Source organism: Letharia columbiana (genome assembly GCF_014066305.1).
Source record: "Letharia columbiana isolate WasteWater2 chromosome Unknown Sc0000036_s0, whole genome shotgun sequence".
NCBI classification, from domain to species: Eukaryota; Fungi; Ascomycota; class Lecanoromycetes; order Lecanorales; family Parmeliaceae; genus Letharia; species Letharia columbiana.
Window position 1 is genome coordinate 205,188 of NW_023501080.1, and position 26,758 is coordinate 231,945.

Genomic DNA, 26,758 nt, shown 5'->3' on the forward strand with positions numbered 1-26,758 from the left:
CATCCGCCCCTACCACTTTCGTCTCAATCGCTACGGCACCATGGAACATAATAGGCCAATTGCAAGAGAGATGATGTCGAGGACAATACTGGAGAAGAAATCTTAAGAAAGTCAATGAGGCCATGGAAATGATTGTACGATAGATTTTCGGAAGATGCTTTGGTTCAAAAGTTGACGTGGAGTGTAATGGAAGAGGGATACGGGGGGCGATACTGCAACGATTTTTTGGCTCAACGGCTCTCATATACCCCTTTATCACGGCCGAGACGGACTTGGCGGGTATGGATAATAAAGTACACTTGGTGACTCCAAAATTAAAACATCTCACGAATCCCCTTCCACTTCTACGCCCATATCCGTACCCGTATTCGAAGATCGAACCGTCCCCGTCCCCACCCTGCTTACAGCAAGAAAGAAAGAAAGAAAGAAAGAAAGAAAGAAAAAGCCAGCTCTCCGAGCGTCATGATGTGATCAAGCGAGTCCGACTCCACCACACCCCAACGGACTAAAGCGCTACTCACGCTCGAGCATAGCATGTAGCCTGCTTTATGAAAAGGCCGTTTTTCCGGAGCAGGATCGTTGTGCCTTCGCTCCAGACAGGTTCTTTCCCACGCCGGCCGCCCGTTGCCGCTTGTACTTACTTAGCGGCTGGGTGTCACCGATGTGGTTGGACGGCTCTGGTTCGTGGGGCTTTGGTGCAGAAGTCTCGTGAGGCTTCCGATTCTCACTATTTGGCCCTGATGGTCATGTATTCTAGTGTGGGAGTATCTTATTAGCTGAGGTAAGGATGCTGGGATGGTAGCTCTAGCGGCTTCGGGGACTCAGGCTAGTCTGCCAAGACATTCGCGGTGATGGAAGCTGGGAGTACCGAGAGACTTGCAAGAAGAAGGCAAGCATTTTACTTATGTACATTGGAGATATCTCGATGTGATTGGCTTATACTTCCCTCATGTTCACCACACATCTGATGCAATCCCCCGCCTTCATATCCTGGAATGCAGTATTGATCTCGTCCAATGGCTGCCTGTGGGTGATGAATTCATCGACCTTGAGCTTGCCGGTCATGTAGTCGTCCACCAGATCTGGGAGCTGCGAGCGGCCTTTGATTCCACCAAAAGCGCACCCCTTCCATACACGGCCGGTGACGAGTTGGAACGCTGAGAGCAGGTCAGCGCGGGTCCGCAGCCACAGGGTCATGATACTTACGTCGAGTGCTAATCTCTTGGCCAGCTGCTGCGACTCCGATGACGATACTCTGTCCCCAACCCTTGTGGCAGGCCTCGAGTGCCGCTCTCATCACACCCACGTTGCCCGTGCAGTCGAAGGTGTAGTCGCACCCTCCATCCGTCATCTCAACCAGGTGCTCTTGGATGCTCTTACCGCCAAGCTTAGTTGGGTTGACGAAATCGGTCGCGCCAAATTTCTTGCCCCAGGCCTCTTTGCCGTCATTCACATCCACGACTATGATCTTTCCAGCGCCATTCTTTACCGCGCCCTGGACGACCGAGAGGCCGACGCAACCAGCGCCGAAGACTGCAACGTTCGAGCCCTTCTCCACATCCGCAGTCACCACTGCAGCCCCGTAACCGGTAGTGATACCGCAACCGAGCAGGCAGGTACGGTCCATTGGCGCTTTGGAAGTGATGGCTACAACGGAAATGTCGGCAACGACGGTGTATTGGGAGAAGGTCGAGGTGCCCATGAAGTGTAGCAGCTCTTTGCCCTTGCACTTGAACCGCGATGTTCCGTCGGGCATGACGCCTTTGCCTTGTGTAGCTCTGATCTTGCCGCAAAGGTTCGTCTTGCCGGATTTACAGAACTTGCATTCGCCGCACTCAGGTGTGCTGGAGAGCAAAAGCGTTGTCAGCGATCCTCCGTCTGGAGTCAGCTCAGCTGGAAGAACATACTAGAGAGCCACGACATTGTCTCCAGGCTTCACGTTAGTGACACCTTCGCCAACGGACTCGACAATTCCAGCGCCCTCATGACCGAGGACTATGGGGAAGGCTCCCTCTGGATCCTTTCCAGAAAGTGTGTACGCATCTGCCTCATCTCAGCTTCCCTTCTGCTTCCAAGAGCATGGTGGCGCATACCTGTATGGCAGACACCAGTATAGTATATTTCTATGCGGACCTCGTGCGCTTTCGGTGCTTCGACTTCAATGTTTTCGATGGAGAGGTCCTTGCCTGCTTCCCAAGCTACGGCAGCCTAAAGAGCGTCAATTGCATCCTGCCATGCCTCCATTGGGGATCTGGCGTACTTTGCAGGTAATGGTCTGGCCGGAGAAGAATTAGCAAATGACGTATGGAGTGGACATGTAACCTGCCTGGCTTACTTTTCCAGCAGTGTCTGAAGGCATGACGTTTAGGAGTAATATTTTCTGTTATCCAACTAATCATTCATGCAAGGTATATGATTGTATGAAGGAGAGTCGATCAGAGCAGAGCACTCATATTGCTTAAAGGTGCACTAGGAAACTCGATCAGAGCGGATGTGGGGCTCCGGCTAAAGCCCGGCCGGAATGTCACAGTGCGGGGGATTTCTTTACCCAATGCCGGTTATGCTTCCGAGTGCTCACCTCCGTTTACCCGTTTTCTTCCAACTTACAAGTCAACATTATTCTCCAGTTCGCTAGAGTAGTACCACAACACTGCAACACCGCAACAAGTTGACGTACAAACTCGGCTGATGCTCTTGCATCACAAATCTTACCGTGCCTCTTCTTCTCACCTAGCAGAATGGTTTCATCTGGTCACACTGAATCATTCGTCTCACACCGATATGCTAATCTCCGCAGGAGCCTACCGGAAGAGGTTTCGTGCTTTTCCAATGATGCAGTCTTCTTCCTCACTTCTTTCGCGGATGTTAAGCGTGCTGTAACGGATCCTGTCACTATCCGAAACATTGAATGTCTAAGAAAAGCAGCGCTAAAGACACCCCAGAGCCTGAAACGTTGCAAGCCTATCAAGTTGATTCGTTGCGGTGGTTGTTGTTGTTATCCTTCATTTTCAATGTTACCGTAAAGTATCTTGCCTACATGTATCATGCTCTGTTTTCTAATCCAGCTCGGCTCATGTGAAACAAGCTCTTAGTCGTGTAATCTTGACGAGGTTGTAATGTGTCTGAACCGAGAGCGATGAAGGCTAGCATATGTGACATCTTATTCGACCAACAGATCTAAATGATATGACATGCATTTGGAGGTGCTAATGTATCCGTCCGACTGCAAAGATCCATGTCAGTCCTTCAAGGGGAAAGAAAGCTAGGAAATGTGATATGTGACCCTACTAGCCTATCCAAGTCTTACGCAGAAAAACGGCAGCTATATTCTCTCCCTCTCTCCCTCCCTCTAATTCGATTTCAAAACAGGCTGTTCCCTCGTCTTCTCCTGGCATTTGCTTGCATTTCACATGGTTCAGGAAATCTTCGTACCGATGATGCCTTTACACGACAATCCCATACCTACATGCGATATTCCAAGTGTAAGAAAGCTGTGCGAACTTGCTGGGTTTGAGGGTTACATGTGGTGTGAATTGAAGAACACCACTCGAGAGTATGCGCAATATAATTACATAAGTCGAAGCGGCATCCACGGAACTGGTTTCAGAGATTGGGGTTCACGGACGATTCGATATGAACTGGGCCTAATGGCCCAACACTTTCTTGATGTAGGAGGTTACGGCGTCAAATATTGGGGTGCGCCGACTAGACGTATAATACAATATCCCAAGGACAGACTTCGGTGAGTTCACAGTGTCTCTGAAAACTGCAATAGCTGCTGAGGTCTGTAGGATCATGGAAATACTCCGACAGCTATTCTGGCGGCAGAATTGGCATGGAGTGCAAGCTGTAGAGCAAAAGAACCGGCCCCGGAACGGGCTAAAGATCGCTCTCAGTGATCAGGGCTCCACCTCCCGAGGAGTCAACCCTACCTCGGGGCATCAGCAGCTTATAGATATTCAACGGCAGCAGCCTGGCCCAGTAACACCTCCGACTCGTCCTACGTGAGATCGCCTCTCTATATTGTTGGTCGAAGCTAGGACTTGTACTTACTTGGTCACAGTTCAAGACAATACTTTCCTCCAGATGTAAGCCGTCCTGTGACGGATTGGTCTTCAAGCAAAGATGGGGCATTAAGACTGATAAGCCAACGGCAGCTAACCGTAGCTAATTATGGGGGTCTTCCCTTTTACTCGACGCCTTCAGACTCCGAGTTCGGACATGGTGATGGAGTACGGCATGCTACGAGTAGCAAGGTATGATGCCATCAAGCTCAGCAGCATCCCAAGAGTTGTGGACGAGTACTCTACGTTGCAAAAATTTTGCGCTGATCACCGGACAGCCTCGAGAGAGCCCTCGAAATCATTGGCGAGCATGCCCTGCTCCGATTACCCAGATGGGGCTTCAGGGCCCTCTAGCAGGCATACAAGCCGGTCCCGCTGGCTTCCCAAGCCGACTTTCACTGCGGAATTCGGACCTAGCGAGAAAGCCGAGCAAAAATGGCGAAGGTGATGATGAGTCTGTGCCCATACAGGGGTCAAATAGAAAGCGAACTGCCTCGCAACAGCCAGACGCACTCCACAAGACACCCAAATCCATGAAGTACAAGAACGAAACAGAGGAGTCGAGCATCATCATCACTGACCATGATGAGGCTTCGGACACACCGTTAGCGTCCTTCTCTAGAAGCCGACACCGAAGGTCGCCTGCAATCAAAGTCGAAGACGCTTTCACGTCGCGGCCGACATCAAGGCCACCGGATGACGGTGCACTAAATCTCGACATCTTGGAATATGGTGGCGATGGCCAGCCCCTATCTCGGCCAAACGCGGAGTCGTTGAAGTTTGCTGATGAACCTCCATACTTTCCTGGTCCCGGACTCGCGACAAATCAATCAACCCCATTAGATAGCAGTGTGATCGAGGAGCAAGATCCCCTTTCACTGCCGAGTCTGATCGCTTCATCGACAGCCACAAGGGAGCAACCTCAAGATGCTCCCAAACCAGAAGTTCAAATACAATACTTCATCATCACAGCTCGCACTCCTCGTCTTTCCTATACTTTATGGCCCGAAGGAACACTTCGAGACAAAATTCTTGGCGAAGTCTTTGACGAGGTTGCATTATATACTTCGAAAAAGCGTGTCGAAGAAATCGTATTCAAGCTGTCCACTTCACAGGTGGAAATGGAATACCCAATCCGGAGAGGCGACAAGAACACCTTTGAAGACATGAGAAGAGCATTTAATGAGAGTCTCAGGGTGGATAGGAAGAAGGGCGTCACCAAATTCAAGATATGGTTGGAGCCGGATCCTGCAGGGCATGGGTTGACGGAAGCTGAATTGGTGGAAGGATCGAACAGCGAGGATGACACTGTTTGACCGCGGGGAGTGGTATGTGGCCAATGTAGGTCTCGACGGGGTTCGCCTGCCTCTTTGTAATCATTGTTCACTCTCTTTCTCAGATAAGCAGATCGAGCAAAAGTCATATATAGAGAGTCGTAGATAATTGCAATAACAAGAAAGCAAAGAGGCCTTGGCAGTTCAACATATACACAACAGGAGCTACAACTGAGCGATTTGCACTGGGCTGCTCAAAGCTGATTTTCAGAGATGAGTTCGACAGTCAAACGCGAAGGGTGGGCTTTTTGGAATACCTTGCTACAACATCAAGATCCTCACTCTTCGTCCTATGAACACTTTGAAAAGCCCGGGTTCCCACCATTGTGGAGGTCGACGACTTCTAGTCTTAAGCAGACGGGCTTCCCCAGGGTTCAGCTCTTGCATGAGAGAAACAAGAAGATGAGGAGCTCACCGAGGTTAGCTATGTTTAAAAACTCTCGAATGATCCCTTCACAGCAGAGTGCGCAGCGCCGCCAGTGTAGATCGAAAGGCCCCCCACCCACTGCTACCGTGGAAGGCCGAGAGAACGAGGAGGTGGTTTTTTCTCTCTCAAGGGCGTCAGATGTTTCAGGGTCGTTGGAGACTAAGCTGGATAGCGGATTCGATGCTACAGTATTGCTTATGGCTTCTTCCCGTCGAAGTAGTGTTTGCTGAGAGATGTTATTCTTTTGGGGCTGGATGTGGACCATTCGGGTTCTACGGAGCAAGGGTTTAAGGAATCGGCGACTGCTTAAGCTTCAAGTGATTTCAGTTAAAAGAATGCAGGATTTGCTTCGCGCTCTCAGGTCCCAAGTTGCCAACAGGAGCAACGCCATTAGAGAGAACAGTTACCCTGGCAAGTATTGAATTAGTGACACAGACGACCGAGCTTCGAGCAAGGAAAATGCGTCCCAACTGTGGAAGGTGAAGCATATCAGAAGTATCAAGAGGCAACCTGCAAAGATCATGCTACAATTAGCGACGGGCAGAAGCAGAGAAGGATCGATAATAAGCTGTGCACGGAGAAAGGTGTTGAAGAGTAGATTAATTAACTTGAGAAAATAAAACCTTGGAGAAAGAGTAAATCACCATTTCAATTTCGAAATCCGGATAGCGCAGGTGAAACATTAGCGTCCCACTAGCTAGGCGAGTGGGTATATGAAGCCCCCGAAACCCAGACCCAAATTTCTTCCTCAGCTCTCTTTGCCTTTTGGCTTAGATCAAGTGTAGTATCTGTTCTTTTCAGTTTAATCTCTGAAATTGGTCTACGGACCTTTTATTGATTAAATCAATTTTTACAACTGTCGGGTTGCCTCTGAGCTTGCTCATGCTTCCTGGCACTGTGTCACCGGCCTTACACTGCCGCTGGTCGACGCGAAATACCTCTTTTTTCATCAACTTTCTCAGCTTGTCTGTGATGTTGGAGAAGAATGTATTGAGCAATGGAGGATAGGTTACCACCAAGGCGCTCACCCATCTGCCATTCGTAAAACCGATTGATGCTCTATGACGAAGTGTTCATGCCTCGGGTGAGTAATGCGGGATTCTTCTACATTACGCTGCTCATTTCAAAAGCCTCACCAGATATGTCAGGTCTCAGCTGAGTCTTGTCACTGGCAAGGCCTCCTCGTCACAGGCTCCAAATCTCTAATCCTTAGGACCATCCCATAGAAGAGAAAATCTGATGCGTTTCATCTGCCACAGCCTGCATGAGGCAAGTCCATGCAATGACGTGAAACTTGCCGTGACGTGCCGCGCCAAATAACTTTCAATCTTCTGGTGCAACCCTTTCCAAATCACCTTTTCCTTCTGGACTTCCACACTGTCTTCACCCACTTGGATTTCTTCAACTGCTCGGCTCCACATTTTGTCAACCCAAGTCAGCAGTTGTAGTTTCTAAAGGCACATCAAGAACGCTGCTGCTCGAACAATGTCTGAAATCACACATCCAACCATCAAAGGTACTCAGGCAGCTCTGTATTGATTCCTGCTGATCCACTACGAGCCTAAGCTGATCAAGACCTCATAGATGGCTGGTTCCGCGAGATCTCTAACATGTGGCCTGGCCAGGCCATGACTCTCAAAGTCAACCAGGTCCTCCACCACGAGAAATCCAAATACCAAGACGTCCTCATCTTTGAATCCAGCGATCATGGCACAGTACTGGTCCTTGACAATGTCATACAATGTACAGAGAGGGATGAATTTGCGTACGTCTCCAACCAATTTTCTGTTTCTCTACCTCAGCCTTACTGACGGGAGAACAGCTACCAAGAAATGATAACCCACCTCGCCATGAACTCCCACCCCGATCCTAAATCCGTCCTCGTCATCGGCGGTGGTGATGGCGGTGTCCTCCGTGAAGTCGTCAAACACTCGACAGTTGAGACTGCAATCCTCTGCGACATCGACGAGTCCGTAATCCGTCTCTCTAAGAAATACCTACCAGGCATGAGCATAGGCTTCCAACATCCAAACGTCTCTACGCACATCGGTGACGGGTTCAAATTTCTGGCGGATAAGAAGAACGAGTTCGACGTCATCATCACAGACAGCAGTGATCCAGAGGGTCCAGCAGAGAGTTTGTTCCAAAAGCCATACTTTGAGCTATTGTACGGGGCACTGAAGGAAGGCGGGGTTATCACGACCCAAGGTTGTCCGTCCTCGTCATTCTGCGATGCTCAGACATACTCTCTCTCCCTCGACCTAGCTGACAGTTGCTGCAGCGGAAAACCAGTGGCTCCACCTCTCCCTCATTACCGACCTCAAAAAATCCTGCAAGGAAGTCTTCCCTACAGTCGAGTACGCCTACACCACCATCCCCACCTATCCTTCGGGCCAGATCGGCTTCATGGTGTGCAGCAAAGACAAAGATAGAGACGTCACAACGCCGGTGCGGAGCTGGGATACTCAAGAGGAGGACAAGCTATGTCGATACTACAACAAGGAGATTCACAAGGCGAGCTTTGTGTTGCCGACATTTGCAAGGAAGGCGTTGCGGTGAGGAGAGGACGAACGTGTTGCACAAGAAGACGAGAGCATTGCCCTGTAAATTTCATCGCAACGAAGGATTTGGACGATTGTGACCGAATGCTACGCAAAAAATGAGGCTAATGTGTAATTGGCTTGATGACTAAATCTTCATGACCAAGAAAGCCAGCAGTTGAGCGAGCTAGATACCCAATCAACGAGATCACATCTACCACAACGCTATCTCTACCGCTTAGTTTTTCGAGTCATCGCGCAAGGTTGGAAAGACCGCCATAGAAAAGACCAGAGATCTAAATGCGGTGACACCCAAAGGTCAACTAACACCTATATGTCACCGCAAACACCCCTCCAGGAGCGGCCCAAACAAATCTCTAATCTTCTGTCGCGAGAGCACGATAGTCGCCCACATCGTCGGAGAACATCAACACGTTTCTCTTTCCTCCCACTAGTAGTGTCTCGTTGTGCCCTGACAAGTTTTAGCATGTAGGGAAGCAGGATGTGGTGAAAAACCCCCTGCAAACAGTTGTCTCACCATGAGAACTGCATTTGTCATCGCTTGGGACCAAACATGATAGAAGCAGAGCGGTAGAGCATGTGCATTAGTCCATGTTGCAGGACCCCGTCCTCAAGGTGCTGAAGCACTCGTCCTTTCACTAAATCTCCTTTTCCTAACAGCCTTCGCTAGCTCTTCTTCTGCGATTGAAGCCGCCCGTTCGTTTTGCTCGGAAAGTCCTCCCATTGCTGCGGTCCAACATATCTTATTTTGTTCATGTGCTTGACGAGCACGTAAACGTGATCTTAGGAGCATACCAGTGTCAAGTCTGCATCCTTCCACGTAGGGGACTTACTAATGCCAAGTAGCAGTATACTGCATCCCTTGAATCCTGCAGCCCAATATTTCCGCCCTGCGAAGAAATGCGCTGGTTTCTCACCCCACCATCAGAAATATTGAGCGAAAAAAGAACAGGGCTGCATATTCTCGTTCTAGAACTTCTCAAGGAGGAAAGCGGATACGGGTCGGGAGATGCGCAAGCTTTCCCTGTTCCTCGGATGGATCTGACGTTAGCTGGTCGCTGTCCACGACATTTACGCAGCGTTACTGCTTTTCACCGCTTGTTGCCTGATAGAACTCACGGTCTCACCATAGTCGTAAATCTGGAAGACTTGGCTTTCGTCGCCTAGTCCTTTGAGACTGAAAACCTGCCTTGCTCTCTATTTGTCAAGAGACCAGTAAGCGCCAAGAGCTCCTTTTGATCCGTTGTCCCTGGAGACCTCTCTTTCTACGTCAACAGCGAAGAGCTCCTCCACGGACGTCGCGACCCACTTCTTCGCTGCGAGAGCACGAAAGGTGGGGTGGTGGCGCCAGTGCCGACAAAGGAGGATACAATGTCGCTGAGCAAAGGATTGGTACAGGCTGACTCCGATGTGGTTGCAGTGCATTCGTTGAAAGCGCAGTGCTCGAGAAATTCTGAGCGATTAGGGCTTATGCAGGGCATACATGGATAAGACTGGAAATTCCATGAGCTTTTCTCCTACCGTAATGAAAGGCATAGACTGTAGCGCTACCAAAGCGCCTGGAAGAGAAAGAAGTGATACAGCGAGTGACCCTTTCGGCCATTTCGGTATTCGTTACAATTGGCTTCGCCCTGGAGACTGCGGTATACAAGTATTTCGGGTCTTGCCACGTACTACTGGAGACGTTCGGTCATATTGAAAGCCTTCAGGTACCGCTCATGCTCATGTGGTGATTGGCTGCTTCAAGTACCGGCACTAGGGGAAAAGCACGCAATGTTGAGTCTATTGAACAGTAGACCCACCTGGTAGAAGCTGGAGCATGCCACTTGATTTCTGCACAATCGGAATAATTTGTAGCTTTCATTGAGCGATATGCACGGCACGCATGACTTGGACCTCCAGTAGAGCAGAGGAATCGAACTTCGGTCAATCATATCCAGAGACATTGGAGGCTTCGAGTACCTGCTGAGCCTACAACTGCCCCCACATTCTGCCTCGGCGAAAGTTCTCACCGCTCCAACTTCTGCAGGTACCGCCGCGTATTCATACCTCTGTTGGCCAGAACCAGGGGGAGACCGTCTTTTGTTTCAGCCCACCAGCGCAAAGTGTGGGGTAGCACCGTACTTTGAAAAGCCTTGACCACAATTCGAGACTCCACTACATTGCTTCACTACATTGCTTCATAATGAATTCTCTTCCCACCATTGGAAAGAAAAAACCCAGTCGCAGCATTCATAATTCGTTGAAACGTCTTGAAGTCCTGAGAGAAAGAGGAGAGAATGAATTAGCTTACCAGCAGTATAAAAATTGTTATGTGAAGTGATCTGGAAATTGTTCCAAGGACAGAATGAATAATTGAACAAGTGCGCCGTGTTCACAATGGCGGCTCCTTCCTCTCTCGATCTCACCGCTCTGCCCTTCCATCAAAAGCTCTCAAATGCCCTCTCTCCAAACGGATTCTTACTTATAACCCAGCATCTCCCACTCTCTCCTTCAAAAATACATACTCTTGTCCCTAGAATCCAGCATCAAATTCACCTCCATCAGCAACACATTTTCGGCGCCGGCCCATACACCTAAAGAAGACGACCACTTGTCAAGCAGCAATTCTGGTAAGCAACATAGTATGACTTCCGACCGTGTCGCGCATTGTATGCGATCTGTTCGTCAAACCAGGGAATGTAGAGAGCAGAAGTCCCAAACTGTGAAGCCAAAGTCATCTGAGTCCCGCCAGCAACACCTGCCAAACGCTGATTGGTCGGGACATGAGTCGCGCTAGCCTGCAGTTACCCACAGCACCATTGCGTTTACTTAGTCCGCCCTGCACAACCACGACAACTACATTCTCTTCAGTTACAACTCTTTCCAATTTCTTACTCAGTACAATTTCCTGCTGTCTTGATTTATTCTCCTCTTCCAACCCTCTTCCAATAAACACCTACACTTCATATCACACTCGTTGAAAGCAAACCGCAAGCCGGCAGCTCTTCCATTCAGTCAGATCACAATCTCACTTAGCTCGGCCAACAGCATTGACAAGGCCAGCACATCACCACACTCATTGTACGTTGTTTATGCATGCACATTATTGTTTCGAAAGTCATATTTGCTTGCTAGAGAATTTAACAATGGTCGTTCGTTGCCGGTCGTCTACACGCCGTCAATGCCCTTGCAGCGTCGCAATGTCTTAACGCGAGACTGACATATGCCCACCAATAGTACCTATCCAACATCCATACCTTATCCCACAGTCGGTACTGCAGCCAATTAGGGTCTTTGAACGACCCTACGCCGCACTCTAGCCTGGTTTCATTAGCCACGATCGCGTCTAGACTAAGCGAAAGATGTATTTCCGCCTTCTTATTGACGTCGTCATTTTGACGCTAGTAACGGCTCCAGCCATTGCTAGAGCTTCGCCAACTCAAATCCACAACCACCAGCATCTTCACGCCGTGAGGCGATCTGCCGCTGAAGTTTTCAAGACTGTGGACGTTCCAGGACCCACTGTTGTTGCCTTTGTCTTCAAAGGCAAGATTGTGGGCCAGGACGAAGTCTGCCAAGGTATCGATGCTGGTACTTTGGAATGGGAAGATCCAACCAACGTCCCTTCAGAGTGCTTATCATTCAGCCATGGAGCCATCGCGAAGCCAACAGCAACTACTGCGGCCACTGGGGTTGCCTCGTCTCTACCGTCAGTAGCCGTCCAAGAGAAGAACGATGTCAAGGCAAGCCCAGTCCAGTCCTCGCAAGCGCCGGAACCTTCGACCGAGCCAGCCTCGAGTATGCCTGCGCACTTGTCGACAACCAACCCTGTACCCCCGACTTCAACCGCCTCATCCGACTCTGCGCCAATCGTCACTTCTACGACTGCCACACCGTCTTCGATAGAGACCTCTTCCTCCCAGTCTGGCAGCGTTCCTGAAGGTCAAGGTCTTGAGCTGGAATTCCCAGACGGTACCATTGACTGCTCCACCTTTCCCTCCGAGTATGGACCGATCGAAGTCGAATGGGCTAATCTTGGTGGCTGGGCTGGCATCCAGTATGTCACAATCCAGGGCGGCTCGGTAACCAACATTGTCACTGCTGTTCCCGGAGGCAAGGGATGTATTCCAGGCGCCATGTGTTCGTACGCGTGCCCCCCTGGTTACCAAAAGTCGCAGTGGCCTTCGGCACAAGGATCCACTGGCCAGTCTGTCGGAGGTATCCAATGTAATTCGGCTGGCAAACTCTCTTTGACCAATCCCAGCCTATCAAAGACTCTTTGTATGAAAGGAACCGGAGCTACAACTGTCCAGAACAAGCTCGCCAGCAACGCCGCCATATGCCGCACCGACTACCCCGGTTTGTCAATCGCATAGCTCCTTTGTAGCAACTACTGACTGATTGCTCTAGGTACTGAAAACGAGATTGTCCCATTGAATACTCAGCCTGAGAGCACTAGTCCTCTGACTTGCCCGGATGCCAATAACTACTTTCAGTGGGACGGTCTACCGACGAGCGCACAATACTATATAAACAACCAAGGTATCGCTGTTGAGGATGCCTGCATCTGGGCCACTGACGGTTCTGATATGGGCAATTGGGCCCCTTCTTACCTCGGTGTCGGTCAGGACGTTTATGGCAAAACCTGGCTTTCAATCTCGTCAACTGCGCAGAACAATCCAAGTTCGTACTCACCCCTAAACTATACCGTCACCATTCAGGGCGATACCAGCGGCAACTGCAGAGTATCCAGTGGCAAGTATTGCTCTGGGGACAGTTACCACGATTGCAATGATCAGGGCTGCACTGTCAGTACAATCCTTTCTGATTGGCGATCATACCACATACTTACTTCAACTTAGGTCGAGCTTATGAGCGGTCAGGGGACCTACGTCTTGTCGGATTAAACGATAAAGGTCTGAGTGCACTGGATAAGACACGAGTGTCATGATTGCTACGTACGACGACCCCATGATGTACAAAATTCGATACCCCAGACACCATCTTGATGGCGCAATCTTATCTTCTCTTGCAAATATCTGGCCGGTCAGATGCGACGTACGCTCCTCGAGTTCTATACGGCCTCAGTCACTCGCTCGAATTTATTTCTACCCCTGTGAATACGGCACGATTCGCTCCAGCTTCTTCTTTATCCGGACTCTCGCCTTGGTTACTTAGCGCAGCCGCGGATGGATGTGTTAACACGATGCAAGCTCTCACATATGGGTAGGTGGCTTCCAGATGGGTATTGATTGCACTGATGGTTGTCCCGATGACCAAGTGATCTCGACTTTGCAGGTGGTGCTGGGCGGCTAGCATGGCCTATGTATCTAGCCAACTATTATGGTCGCTGCTCAGGCTTTCGTGCTTCTTCTCTTCTTTGGTGGGTGGTAAGGACTTTGTCGTGTGCGATCTTCGACGATGGGGTACGTTGGCTTGTCAAGATCAGCCGGCGCCTCTGCTCCTGTTGTACATACTTCATCTTTTCGAGAACACAACCCTAGGCTTCCAAATACAATTACAGATATACCATGTACCATGAACCATGCTCCGATCCAGGCCGTAAACAATAGTGATATCGTACCCGTTCCAGGCACGGAGCTCGCAACTCTTCAAGATGAGATCCAGGGGTGGGCTCAAGACCGAGGCTCATAGGGCTGACTTTTTGCGCGTCTTTGGCTGAGGAATAGCTGTCATCTTCACCAACTCAACACTCTCTTGCAATTGATCGAAGGACGAGTCGCAAACGGATACATACCTCTTAGATTGATGCACCGATGAATAAGATAGCTCCATATGAACGGGTTCGCAGACCGCACCTTGGATGAGGGCGCTTTCGGGGAGAAGAAGGGCTTCTCTGAAGGCCTGAGGACCTTCGATGCCTTCCGTATGTCTTTTCCCAGCCGATTGCGCTTCCGATGCGTACACAGTCGTGTCACTCCGTACCAGATACACCTGCTCAATGATCTTGACGCCCAAGCCCCATCCTACCAGCCCAGTCCTCCCTCAGTGCGCCCAGCTAACGACCCTTTCTCTTAGCCAAAACGAAACCCACCTACACCCGGCGCTCCTCCACCGGCGGCTACACCACCCTCCTCCTGATCCTGATCAGCACCATCCTCTCCTTCACCGAGCTCCGCCGCTGGTACTCCGGCCGCGAAACGCATCTCTTCAGCGTCGAGAAAGGCGTCTCCCACGAACTGCAAATCAACCTCGACGTCGTAATCCCAATGCTCTGTTCCGACCTGAACATCAACGTGCAAGACGCCTCGGGCGATCGCATACTCGCCGGCGACTTGCTGACCAAGGACGCTACGAACTGGCGACTGTGGGTGGAGCGGGCGAACACGCTGGAGAGACAGGGGAAGGATTTGGCCAAGGAGCAGGAGGAGGATACGCATGTGGGGCACGTGCTGGGGCATGGGAGGGAAAAGCGACGGTTCAAGAAGACGCCGAGGTTGGGGAGGGGCATGCCGGGGACGAGCTGTAGGGTTTATGGCAGTTTGGAGGGCAATAAGGTGCAGGGGGACTTTCATATTACGGCGAGGGGGCATGGCTATATGGAATTCGGGCAGCATTTGGATCATTCTGGTACGTCTTCTCCCATGACATTCTCAATCTCGATCCTGTTCTTTTTCCAAGCATCCTTCCCGATCGCCCTTGTCTGAGCGGCCCTGCATTTGGCGACAGTGCTGACGAGCGATGTAGCATTCAACTTCTCCCACATAATCAACGAACTATCCTTCGGTCCCCTCTACCCCTCCCTCCTCAACCCTCTGGACAAAACTTACGCCACAACCGGCGCCAACTTCTACAAATACCAATACTACCTCTCCGTCGTCCCCACAATCTACACGCGGACTCCCTCTCCCAAAACCCCCTCCGCCATCTCCCCCTCGAACATGCTCTCCACATCCTCCGACACCATAATCACAAACCAATACGCCGTAACCTCCCAATCCCACGATGTCAACGAACGCTCCGTGCCGGGTATATTCTTCAAGTTTGACATCGAGCCGATCCTGCTGACGATCAGAGAGGAGAGGGGAGGGCTGTTGGCGTTGTGTGTAAGGGTTGTCAATGTGGTGAGTGGGATCCTGGTGGGTGGAGGGTGGTGCTATCAATTGGCTGGGTGGGGGAGGGACGTGCTGGGGGGACGGAAGAAGGGGGAGAAGGGTGGTATGGGCATGTTGCATGGAGGGAACGGTGCGATTGAGGAGGAGGAAGAGTGAGAGTGTGTGCATGTGCTAATCATATCGAACCATGTATCAAAAGTTCATCCCCCAGGTCCAATGCAACGTCGACTTTGTTCAGCGCGCCAACAGGACCATCTGTAGGCAGGCTCGTTTCCTTCAACACCCACCTTCACTTCCACCTCATCTCATCTTATCTCATCTCATCTCATCTCGTCTCATCTCATCTCATCTCATCTCATCTCATCTCATCTCATCTCATCTCATCTTGACTTCCTTCACACATATCCGGAGCCCTTGAAACCATCGCCTTCATGCTCAGTCTACGCCACCCATGAGTCAATGGCCGAGACAACTACATGCATGGCATGCATTGAGTCAGCACAAGACGTCTGTTCAGACCACGCTGCCGTATCCTATCGAAGACGGTCCGTGGGGCTTTTGCATTCTTCCATGCCCGGAGTCGCTCACCGAGGCGGAAAGCTTCGAGTCGTGGAAGTGCCCGGTTTGGCCGGCGGTGAGACCGCTGTCTTTAGGTTTTTTTTTAGTGCGGTCACGCGGAGGCAAGGCTGATCTGAATCTTCGACGTGCGGCGAAGGCTCGCTCTCTCTCTCTCTCTCTCTGTATCCATCCTGCAGATCGTGGAAAAGATTCAATTCGATCCCTCAACGGCTTCGAGCAGGAGACCCTCCCTCCCTCCCTCCCTCCCTACCCACCTTGCGGCTCCTTCGCCGACGGTGACGGTGATCTGCCGTCCGTACGCGCGCGGGAAGGGTACGCTCGAATCTCCCGAGCAGAGTGAGTACCCGCGCACCGACGTTGCGGCACAATCGCGCTTTTGCTCGGGCCCGTCTGGAGAAGATGTCGGTCGGTGATTGCGTCGATGTCTGTTTATCGTCTAGAGACGGGTCGAATGGTGGGTGGGTGGTCTGGTAGGAGGGTAAGGAGTGATCGAGGAAATCTCCGGGTGTGAGCAGGGATGTTGATATCGGGGTTTGCATTTCCAGCGTGTGGAGCCGCGTTCCTTGCTCCGCAGTGACGGATTTTTTCCCGGACGAACGGGATGCCGGTCGCGATGGGAAAGAAGTATGACGCCAAAGGGCAAGGGCTCGGATGCGACTTCCGAAACGTGGTGTCACAATACAGCACGATTGTGGCAGGAGAATGGAACGAGTCGACCCAAGATGGTGATTGTTCAGCCAAACGACGGTAAGGGTATAGAGATCCGCGCTTTGAATAAAGCTGGCGTCTCCGATTGATGAGGTGGGGATATCATGCACCGAGGCACCGGCACAGGAGAGATGGTTGTATTGACAGCCTGGGGCACTTTGATTGACAAGTGCAGAAGTCGTTGTGTATTTGGTACGGGTACAGTCTGTTGGTCCGCAAGCACGTACTACCACTGTCAGAGTCTGTGTCTACAGGGTTGCATGCCCGTCCCGTGGTCGGAGGAGTAGGGGTCCACCGAGGAGTCGGTACGTGATTGTTGGGGCTCCACCGTTGACGAGCGCGTGACCAGATGAAGGGAGGTTAGCAGTTGAGGCGGTTGAGTGCCGAATACTCGGCCCGGCTGAGAGGAACGCTGGAAGAGAAATAGAGGTGTGTATAGTAGAGATGAAGATGATCAACGAGTCACCGCACGATGACAAACTTAGACAAGCATTTAAAAGAGACGTACAATTCGTCGCTGCTGAAGATATGAGAGGGGCGAGGAGACAGAAGTGTTCCACATTGTATCCTAGGGAAGATTTTGAAGGAAGCGGAGCGATGTTGATCGACGAGACATTTTTCCTGGACTAGGGTAATATGCTTGATGCTACGCCATATTATGGACGTACACGTGGTCTGATTCTGCGTCTTTAGTTTCCAGTATGGTCAGGGATCGCAGAAGACGGAGGGCACTCACATACACTCGATTACATGACATTTCACGATTCATCTTTCTCACATCCCCAAGTGGGTTCAGTGGGCCCCCCGTACGAAAACAGGAAAGAATGACATTATTGGCTTCATCTATGAACGCTCTTACAAGCATCCAAAAAGTCGACATTGCGATGCACCATCAAAGGAAACGAAGGTTCCCAACCGTTTTCCCAGACAAGTCACTTTCTGGACGAGGTAAGCAAAGGTTGTCCGATTACTAGTCACATGATGGACAATGAGACACGCTGAAGCATATGCATTCGGCGTGGAAAAAATTCATGATGATACCCATCATCGATATTTGGGATGCCGGAGAGACAATGGAGCTAATCGAAATACCAAGCGTCTTTTGGGATACCGAAACTTTGCGCAGCCGCCACGAACGGAGTCTCAATAGCTGGAAAGAATTTAACCCGGCTGAGACGATACATCACGCATGGGAGTATCAGACCAATGGCACCGGCACGGAAATACATACCGGTCCTTGGTAAGTAGTGCTCGGTGAAGAGATCGAAAAAAAATAGAGCACGCTATAGGATATGAAGAGAACGATTCTACTTAGCTTTAGTCAGAAGCCCAGCTCTGTCTTCACCACCTTCTTGTCGAGTCAAGGTATCGCAAATGACCCCGAGGGTCGTTCCCAGAACTTCCCACCACGCTGATTGAGCCCTCCATCTCTTTTCTTTCTCAATCTTTTACACATATTAAGATATTACTTCCTTGCGTAGTAGTCTCCTCCGAGTTTTGATGTTTGAAAGTAGTCTTCCGAGCCTGATTACTGATTAGGGCCCCGTTCCGATGGAATGTAGTATTGGAGAAAACATACATGTTCGGTCCAAATCAGGTCCGAAAAAGCATGTAGAGGTTGCCGAAAGAGCCGAAAGCTTTCTCATGAATCATGCACATTGTCAGAAGGAAGGAGATCGCCAGTGCCACGCTGGAACTGAAAAGATAGACATACCCATCAAAAGCGAAGAATTGAGGGCTATAATAATTATTGCATTGATGCTATATAGACGGTATGCGTGTATATCTTTTTGTACTTATCAGTCACTTTCTACCGTACTAGCAACGACAGATTTAGGTGGCAGTAGCCTGGGGCACCCCGTTTGTGAGCGAGCCATATGGCACTGCAGGATAATTCCCGTTGCAAGCATAATTGTACTGCGCGGCCGCCAGAGATCCGGCCTGGATGTTCAAAAAGGTTGACAGCTCACACCACCCATCCGTCCTGTTACCGCACGAAGGGAAGCTTGGCCCGAGAGGGAGCGTCCTCTGGTTCACCAGGAAATGTACATAGTTGGTAGGTGGTCCTGATGTATAGGCATTCGCTGCCGTGGTACGATTGGCGGCGACGGGTTGTGGGGCCTTGATTATCTCTATGTCGATGCGTGCTCCAAAAGGTTGAAGATGGGATACGATGAGCTGCTGATTTGCTGGCGGTCCGGTGGTCGGCAAGAATTGTGCGAATTGGGTGAAGCCGAAAGCGGTCAGCACAGCTGCGAGGTTGGTGTCATGCGAAAAGTCGAAGTAAAGGGTCTGGTTTAGCGGGAATGTGGCAGTGTTGTTGTCGAGAGTGATGTTGGCTTGAGCTGTGGCTGTATTCAACGTGTGGTTGTTCACTCTAGCCAGGAACTCTTCGACATATCCTATGCCAACTGCGCGACCGGTTGGTGATTGGAAATAGTCGCCTCCGGCAAAGGATAGATCAATGGAGTATTCAAAGTCGAGCCATTCCTGGTAGGTGAACAAATCGCAAAACGAAGAGTAGCCAAAAGCTACAGTCTCGTACGGGCAGAGCGTTTGTGCACTGTGTTCAAAGTCAGTATGCAGCCATCGGAAAGCGGTCCCCGCGACTCACTCGTAGGCATCGGCAGTGGTCCAATTGAAAAATTTGCCAGAAAGAGCGTTGAGACGTGCTGTGGCATTCTTGAGATAACTTGCTGTCCAAATGGCGGTGGCATTGTCCCCTCCTTCATTCACAGCAGTGTTGCTATTGTTACAATTATCATATCCCGCAAGGGTGACATTGTCAGGATTGATGAAATTTCCTTCAATGATAACCTCTAATGTGGCGTTGTTCGTCCAACCTGTGGGAGTCAGCATTGGCCGACTAAATTCGACACTCCTACCGCTTAAGAAAAACTTACTGAGACCGAAGAAGCCTGCCATAAAATACTCCGCACTCTTCACTATACTTTCAAAGAGTCAGCATTGCTTCATCAAGGTAACAACCGAGTAACGAAATAGCCCGAAGAGGTATTGAGAGCGTTTTGCTCCGGGAACATGTCTCGCGACTCGTAGAGTGATCCAGATACGAAGCATTTGCTCCGAAAATGTACATACCGGTCTTGCGTGGTGGTCCGAGCGATGATTTTGGTGGAAGTATTGTATAGATGCCCGTAATCATAGTAGTGGAGCACACCGGAGTCGAAGAGTTCTTGTTGTCCAATGGGGACCAAGATCTCAACTCCAAGGCCGTAACTGAAAGAATTCAGGAAAGCAAGTTGTCCAGTGAAGTTTGCAGTTTTGTTCGCGGCCTACGGAGATTTTGGAGTCAGCATTACTTCTTAAATGCGAGAGTCTGAGTAGCGAGAAAAGGATAAAGGGTGGCCAGTCTCATTGTTAGATGTCTTGCGACTTATGCACTGGTACAGAATAGGAAGAACTGATAGCCGGAAGTACGTACCAAAGCTGTCAGTGTTGCCCCGAATTTCTGAACGCCACTATTTGATGTCGGATAGCGACTCCCATGGCGGTGCAGCATGTGGAGTTGGGTGATATTGGCTCCAGCAGGAAGAGGTATTTCGTTGACACCAAACCCACTGCTGCGTTTAGCGGGCTTCTGCCATAAGAATTGCTCGCAACGAACCTGGGGTTTGGGAAGTATGGGCTCACGTTCCCCATTTGCTGGAAGATACTCGCATTCTGAGTGTTGCCAACGATAGGTATCGCGGTCTCAAGAGGGTGGTTAGCAACGAACGAGGCTACTCCGAAGGGAGCGGGGTTGCTCTGGGCCAGGAAGGGCGCACGCCCTGTCGCAGTTGGACCTTTTGACCAGTCAATTGATGAGCAATTGAATTTGTGAGATGTCAACATACCGGCGAACAGTTCGGGAGTAGTTTGAAAGACTTGAGGCACCCTAGTAGTGCTAGAGCTAGCCGTCGAGGCAGCTTGCTTCTTCTCAAGGACAGCTGCGCGCGTCAAGCTGAGCGCCGACAGCAGCACAAGGAAAGCAATTAACATCTTGATCGCCCAAGAAGTCGTCTTTGGGTGCCGATGGAAGAAGTTTTGGGGTAAAGGAAGCTCTTCTTTGGCAGTCTCTGTCAGAGGTAGGTCTTGTAGCTGAACATCGTCGGGACCTTGCAGCTTTTTGTAACTGTAGCCCATATTGGTCATCGTGCAGACCACCTTCCTTGTTAAGTAACATCATCAGGGCACGTGTTTCAGACAATGAGATTGATTGATTGATTGATATAGGACGATGTCAGGTGGTGGTGCAAGGTACAAACCTGGATATGGATGACAGTCTAATGGGCGGAGTGGACTCGGTTGGAATCTGGGGGGTGGAGCTTCAGCCAATCGCAACGTCAGATTGAGGGAGCTGCTCTCCGCAAAGCGTCGCAATTTCTCCGGAGTACTTCCTAGGCACCGAACATAAACGAAGGGAAGAAACGCAAAGTCGTAAACAATGATTGTAATTTTTCTGACGCCGTTTTCCTTTTGTAAACGATGCGGCATCTTGACTTGTTGGTCGATTGGCGCAGACGGCGTATACTGTCTGTTTCAACACGCGCTCTGGTCCAAACCCAAAGCGCATTATTAATTGCAGTCTGAATGTCAAACTCCTCTACCAAGGCTACTGAAGTAGTTTTACGTACACTCTCTTCCCCCAGACCTACGGCTACGGCTACGGCTACGGGTAAGGTTCAGGGGAATACACCCGAAGAAGAAGAACAGACTACGGAAGTCTAGATCCTAAGATTGGCGTGAGTGGGTACAAAGACTGACAAGCCAACAATCATGCAGTACCATCTCTGACATGGAGGGTACACGTGGGATAGGGATCAGGCTAGAAACGTATGCGAGAAAGCTGCTGCATCTCCTATCCGTCGACTTGCTGCCCACACAAATGAACCCCGATGACGGAGTGATCATGTCCCATACCCAAGGCGGACATGGTCTGATATCTGCCTACATGTAGTCATCCAGTCCAGATCTAATAGCCTAGATGTACGATGATCAGCAGAAGCTTCCACAATTATTGTGGGTACAATTCGCTTACCACTCTGCTCTCTTCTGTTGTCTCCTCTGTCTCCGCCACCATTGCCTCTAGACACCGCTGCGGCTTGGATTCCCTGCTCATCACCTCTCAACTTTTCGAAATATGCTTTGATGTCTTCTGCGCCCACAGCTTGTCCGCTTTCGGCGAAGGGTTGTAAAAAGCTCTTGACCTTGTCCTTAAGGTGGTTATAGACCATGACACCCTCTGTCAGACGGAACGCAACTACATTAGCCTGGGGTTCATGTGATTTCATTCAAAATGACACCATTCGCGCGTCATGGGAGAAGAGCACATACCAATGGCTCTGACCCGATCCACATTGCTCAGGGCCGCCTCGCCCCTATCAAGTAGACTTGCGGTGCCCACACTCTGCCCACCTTCTTCTCCGCTTTCAGATATTGGAGGCTCGTAAGATTCTTCTTCTTCAAGCAGTTGGGGGTACTTGCTGAGCTTAGGATAGCAGCTTGGACACCGACAGAAACGTTCTCGGAAGTCCTCTTTCAAAAACATCGAGAAAGACCCTGTGGGAAGCTCCGGAAGATAATCATGGTATCTTGAAATGGTTTTGTTCTTCTTCGAGTCGGAAGACTCGGATGAGTCAAGCGTGGCATCGTCGGCTTTGCGCTTCTTGCTGTTGGCATCACTACTCGCAACAGGTTGAAGGAATGCCTCTTGCTTTGGCGCGTCGTCTTCGAGCATGTCGTTCCCATTGGTCCCGTTGCTTGTCGGCTTCGCTTCTCTCAGCTCCTCAGTAACCTCAGCTTGGGCGGCGCTGTATTCAGCAAGGCGTCTACGGAGTGTCAGAATACTCAGATAGACAAGCATTCTTAAGAGACCTTACCTTTGGGCTTCTTCATCTTGCTCGCGGGATCTCTTTGCGGTGCCGTCACTTTCTGATAGATAGACCGGAGGTAAGAAACCAGCGGTTCCTGCATACTGCTTAATCCAAGGATTGACATCCACGCATTTGTGACAAATGAAGGTATCGAAGCTATTTTCATCAGGGAATCCTGGCGGTAGTGGGTGGTCTGCATCTGCATCATCGGCGCCATTAATGACTGCATTCCTTTCTTGCTTGATCTGTGCCTGAGCTTTGGTCCAATTTCTCCCAAGGCCCACCACACATTCTGGATGCCACCAATCTTCTCCACAACCACGGTCCTTTTCGCTCGTAAGACCCAGACACTGGTACATAGTCCCCTTTTCTTCTTCCGCATTGTAAAATTCCCCACATCCGCAGAACCGATTCTGTGAGTTTTGATTGTAGGTATTTCCTTCAGCCGGGGTCTGCGAATGGATTGGGCCTTTCATCCCTGTCGTCGGATCTATGCGAAGCGTGCAAGGTGAGGTTGATGGTAGTCTCGTAGTGCCACAGTCGCAGGTGAAGTTGCGCCGATTGAAGAGCTCGACCAATGTATGCTCGCCGTGACATGCGATAGAGCAGGAATAGCAGACCGCTGCTGGAGTGAAAGGATCGGAAGGCGAGGCAGGGCTTGGATTGCAAGTCAAGCAGGAGAACAAATTCTGGCGGAGAGGACCTAAAGGCTGCGTGCAGTGCTCAAATTTGTATGGCAAGGCTTCGCGCGCGTCGGCTTCGAGTTGAAGCTGGCTGTCAATGAAATCGGAGGCCGTTTGGGAATGTTGTGAGGCCTCAGAGACGCTATCTTTGCGCGCTTCATCCGGAAGGCCATTCAACGGCAGACCGATGTCCTGTGAGTCTTCCATACTTCAGCTGAACGATGTTTATGTAAGGTAGTGAGTAGATGAAATAGAGAGGCGCCAAGAATCAATCTAGTACGGTGACCAACAAGTTCCGGACTCGCGTTAAAGTCGCGCGACGCGACTCGAACCCTACACCCCTCGATTTGCCAACTTTCTTCCTCTTTCACTGTTCAGAGTACAAGACATTGTCCCTTTACCTCTCATCCCTCACTTCTTCAGCAAACAATAGATCTCAAGATATTTGTTCCAAATGAGGTACTGTGCCAAATCCCAAGCGCCTTACTCTGCGCCTTCAGACAAGAACTGACATCCTTCAGCTCACCACTCCGACCCAATATGTCTGCCGCGAATAGGGGTGCTGCCGCTCGCAATGGGCGCAAGCGATCGAGAGAGCCCGATGATGACATTCCATCTTCGTCTGCGGCTCCGCCCTCAAGTCGTGGGTGAAAGGCTACCGTCTCATAAGGCTTGGTCACTGACAAGCTACAGCGCCTCCATCTTCGCCACCAATGATGCCTCTTGACGACGAAGAGGACGAAGGGTTAGATCCGGACCGTGATCTCATTGGCGACATTGACGACGCAGACGAGATGGCAGAAGACGAGGACGGAATTGATCTATTCGCGGACAACTTTGAGCGAGACTACAAAGCTCGCGAGAATGATGCATATGCCGGGGCAGACATTGATGATGAAGGCGATTACGAAGATCTTGATGTGACCACCCGAAGACAGCTTGAAGCTCGCTTGAATAAGCGGGATAGAGAATTGGCACGTCGACGCCGTATGCCGGCTGCGTTCTTGCAGGACGAGGATGAAGATGGAGAGGTGGATCTCACAAGGCAGCCCAGGCGAAGAAGACATCACTATGATGAAGAGCAAGAAGACGAAGAGATGGGAGAGGATATCATGGATGAAGAGCTTTCCTTGGAGACTTTGCAAGACGTCAAGGCCTCAAGCTTGACTGATTGGGTTGCTCTGCCGGCAGTATATCGATCAATCTTCAGAGAGTTCAAATCCTTTCTCACTGAGTATACTGATGACAATGGCACCTCAGTCTACGGGACTCGAGTGCGGACATTGGGAGAAGTCAACGCAGAGTCTCTGGAAGTCTCATATGACCATCTTTCCGCATCAAAGGCCATCTTAGCCTATTTCCTCGCCAATGCTCCGGCTGAGGTTCTCAAGATATTCGATCAGGTCGCTATGGACGTGACTCTGCTGCATTATCCGGACTACGAGCGCATCCATTCCGAAATTCATGTCCGCATATCAGACCTCCCAGTTCACTACACTCTTCGTCAGCTTCGTCAAACGCATTTGAATTGCCTAGTGCGAGTTACTGGAGTTGTCACTCGACGAACAGGTGTTTTCCCACAATTGAAGTACGTACGATTCGACTGCACGAAATGCGGTGTCACATTGGGTCCTTTCCAACAAGAGTCGAATGTCGAAGTCCGAATCTCCTACTGTCAGAACTGCCAATCCCGGGGCCCATTCACCCTGAACTCTGAAAAGACCATTTACCGCAATTACCAAAAGCTCACACTCCAAGAGTCGCCCGGTACCGTGCCAGCCGGTCGTCTCCCTCGACACCGAGAGGTAATCCTCCTCTGGGACTTGATTGACTCAGCAAAGCCAGGAGAGGAAATCGAAGTGACAGGCATTTACCGCAACAATTACGATGCTCAACTCAATAACCGCAACGGCTTCCCCGTCTTCGCCACCATCCTAGAGGCAAATCACGTCGTGCAGTCCCACGATCAGCTCGCTGGTTTCCGCCTTAACGAAGAAGACGAACGTGAGATCCGCACCTTGTCTCGAGATCCCCAAATCGTAGACAAGATTATCGCTTCTATCGCCCCTAGCATTTACGGCCACACAGACATCAAAACAGCCGTCGCTCTCTCCCTCTTCGGGGGCGTCAGCAAGGAAGCCCAGGGCAAGCACAAGATCCGCGGTGACATCAACATCCTTCTCCTCGGTGACCCGGGAACAGCCAAATCGCAAGTACTGAAATACATCGAAAAGACCGCTCACCGAGCCGTCTTTGCTACAGGTCAAGGTGCTAGCGCTGTCGGTCTCACAGCCAGCGTACGTCGAGATCCGTTGACACAGGAGTGGACCCTAGAAGGCGGTGCCCTCGTGCTCGCAGATCGCGGTACCTGTTTGATCGACGAATTCGACAAAATGAACGATCAAGACCGCACTTCCATCCACGAAGCCATGGAACAACAAACCATTTCCATCTCTAAAGCTGGTATCGTAACCACTTTACAAGCACGCTGTGCCATTGTTGCCGCAGCCAATCCTATCGGCGGCAGATACAACAGCACCATTCCCTTCGCCCAAAACGTCGAACTTACCGAGCCCATTCTCTCTCGTTTCGACATCCTTGTCGTGGTCCGCGACACCGTCGATCCAGCCGAAGACGAGCGCCTAGCCTCCTTCGTCGTGAACTCTCATGGCCGCGCCCACCCTTCCGCCAACTCCATTGACGCGAATCAGAACGCCATGGAGTCTGAACACGACACCGAGATGCGTGACCAACGAATCAATGGCGGGGAGCCGAAGCAGGAAGGAGAGATACCGCAGCAATTGCTAAGGAAGTATATTCTGTACGCGAGGGAGAAGTGCAGACCGAAGCTTTATCAGATTGATCAGGATAAGGTGGCGAGGCTGTTTGCAGATATGAGGAGGGAGAGTCTGGCGACGGGAGCTTATCCCATTACTGTGAGTGCGCTCTGCCCTCTTCCCTGGAATCATGAGTGCTGAAAGAATGTGACCTTAGGTCCGCCATCTGGAAGCCATCATGCGTATCAGCGAAGCTTTCTGCAAGATGCGTCTGTCTGAGTACTGCACTTCGCAAGATGTCGACCGCGCCATCGCAGTGACGGTGGATTCGTTTGTCGGCGGGCAGAAGGTCAGCTGCAAGAAGGCGTTGGCGAGGGCGTTTGCTAAGTATGTCCTCCTTTCCACATGTGACTATCGAGAGAAGGAAAGGTTGCTAACGACTCGGTAAGGTACACGCTTGCGAAGCCAGGCTCGCAGAGGAGTCAGCATGGGAGGAACGGTGTTAGGACTGGTGCTCCGGCCACGGCTGTGATGGCTTAGTCTTTCCATGCGTATGAGCAGTAGACTTCCATCTTTCGCTAGGCCATGTCTTTTCTCCACCCGAGGCTATGGTTGGGTCATATAGCATGAATGGAAAGGGGTATGATACCGCCTTACAATAGAGTCAATGTGTCTGGCGTTCGCGGTGCTTCCA

General features: G+C 50.7%; 8 protein-coding genes across 8 annotated transcripts; 5 read left to right on the plus strand and 3 right to left on the minus strand.

Annotated features, from left to right (window-relative positions):
* Window positions 1–936: 936 nt before the first annotated feature.
* On the minus strand, window positions 937–2,359 carry HO173_009002 (uncharacterized protein; the record flags this gene model as incomplete). The annotated part of the gene is made up of 6 exons (XM_037310898.1): window positions 937–1,157; window positions 1,207–1,844; window positions 1,908–2,043; window positions 2,094–2,208; window positions 2,261–2,275; window positions 2,336–2,359. 6 exons carry the CDS (start codon window positions 2,357–2,359, stop codon window positions 937–939), a joined length of 1,149 nt encoding a protein of 382 aa, XP_037162214.1.
* A 1,051-nt stretch (window positions 2,360–3,410) lies between these two features.
* HO173_009003 (uncharacterized protein) lies at window positions 3,411–5,380 on the plus strand (the record flags this gene model as incomplete). Its single annotated transcript, XM_037310899.1, has 5 exons — window positions 3,411–3,742; window positions 3,792–4,004; window positions 4,064–4,088; window positions 4,158–4,256; window positions 4,343–5,380. The coding sequence occupies 5 exons, from the start codon at window positions 3,411–3,413 to the stop codon at window positions 5,378–5,380; spliced, it is 1,707 nt and encodes a 568-aa protein (XP_037162215.1).
* Window positions 5,381–7,310: 1,930 nt separating this feature from the next.
* Window positions 7,311–8,384, plus strand: HO173_009004 (uncharacterized protein; the record flags this gene model as incomplete). The annotated part of the gene is made up of 4 exons (XM_037310900.1): window positions 7,311–7,341; window positions 7,410–7,590; window positions 7,648–8,036; window positions 8,107–8,384. The coding sequence occupies 4 exons, from the start codon at window positions 7,311–7,313 to the stop codon at window positions 8,382–8,384; spliced, it is 879 nt and encodes a 292-aa protein (XP_037162216.1).
* Window positions 8,385–11,730: 3,346 nt separating this feature from the next.
* HO173_009005 (uncharacterized protein) lies at window positions 11,731–13,275 on the plus strand (the record flags this gene model as incomplete). Its single annotated transcript, XM_037310901.1, has 3 exons — window positions 11,731–12,727; window positions 12,779–13,176; window positions 13,231–13,275. 3 exons carry the CDS (start codon window positions 11,731–11,733, stop codon window positions 13,273–13,275), a joined length of 1,440 nt encoding a protein of 479 aa, XP_037162217.1.
* Window positions 13,276–14,164: 889 nt separating this feature from the next.
* HO173_009006 (uncharacterized protein) lies at window positions 14,165–15,600 on the plus strand (the record flags this gene model as incomplete). Its single annotated transcript, XM_037310902.1, has 3 exons — window positions 14,165–14,255; window positions 14,408–14,959; window positions 15,077–15,600. The coding sequence occupies 3 exons, from the start codon at window positions 14,165–14,167 to the stop codon at window positions 15,598–15,600; spliced, it is 1,167 nt and encodes a 388-aa protein (XP_037162218.1).
* Window positions 15,601–18,564: 2,964 nt separating this feature from the next.
* Window positions 18,565–20,883, minus strand: HO173_009007 (uncharacterized protein; the record flags this gene model as incomplete). The annotated part of the gene is made up of 7 exons (XM_037310903.1): window positions 18,565–19,294; window positions 19,346–19,574; window positions 19,635–19,681; window positions 19,831–20,024; window positions 20,174–20,309; window positions 20,357–20,534; window positions 20,586–20,883. The coding sequence occupies 7 exons, from the start codon at window positions 20,881–20,883 to the stop codon at window positions 18,565–18,567; spliced, it is 1,812 nt and encodes a 603-aa protein (XP_037162219.1).
* An 820-nt stretch (window positions 20,884–21,703) lies between these two features.
* HO173_009008 (uncharacterized protein) lies at window positions 21,704–23,494 on the minus strand (the record flags this gene model as incomplete). The annotated part of the gene is made up of 4 exons (XM_037310904.1): window positions 21,704–21,711; window positions 21,770–21,973; window positions 22,066–22,559; window positions 22,611–23,494. 4 exons carry the CDS (start codon window positions 23,492–23,494, stop codon window positions 21,704–21,706), a joined length of 1,590 nt encoding a protein of 529 aa, XP_037162220.1.
* A 247-nt stretch (window positions 23,495–23,741) lies between these two features.
* On the plus strand, window positions 23,742–26,604 carry HO173_009009 (uncharacterized protein; the record flags this gene model as incomplete). Its single annotated transcript, XM_037310905.1, has 5 exons — window positions 23,742–23,746; window positions 23,809–23,930; window positions 23,981–26,223; window positions 26,282–26,451; window positions 26,514–26,604. 5 exons carry the CDS (start codon window positions 23,742–23,744, stop codon window positions 26,602–26,604), a joined length of 2,631 nt encoding a protein of 876 aa, XP_037162221.1.
* Window positions 26,605–26,758: the final 154 nt, after the last annotated feature.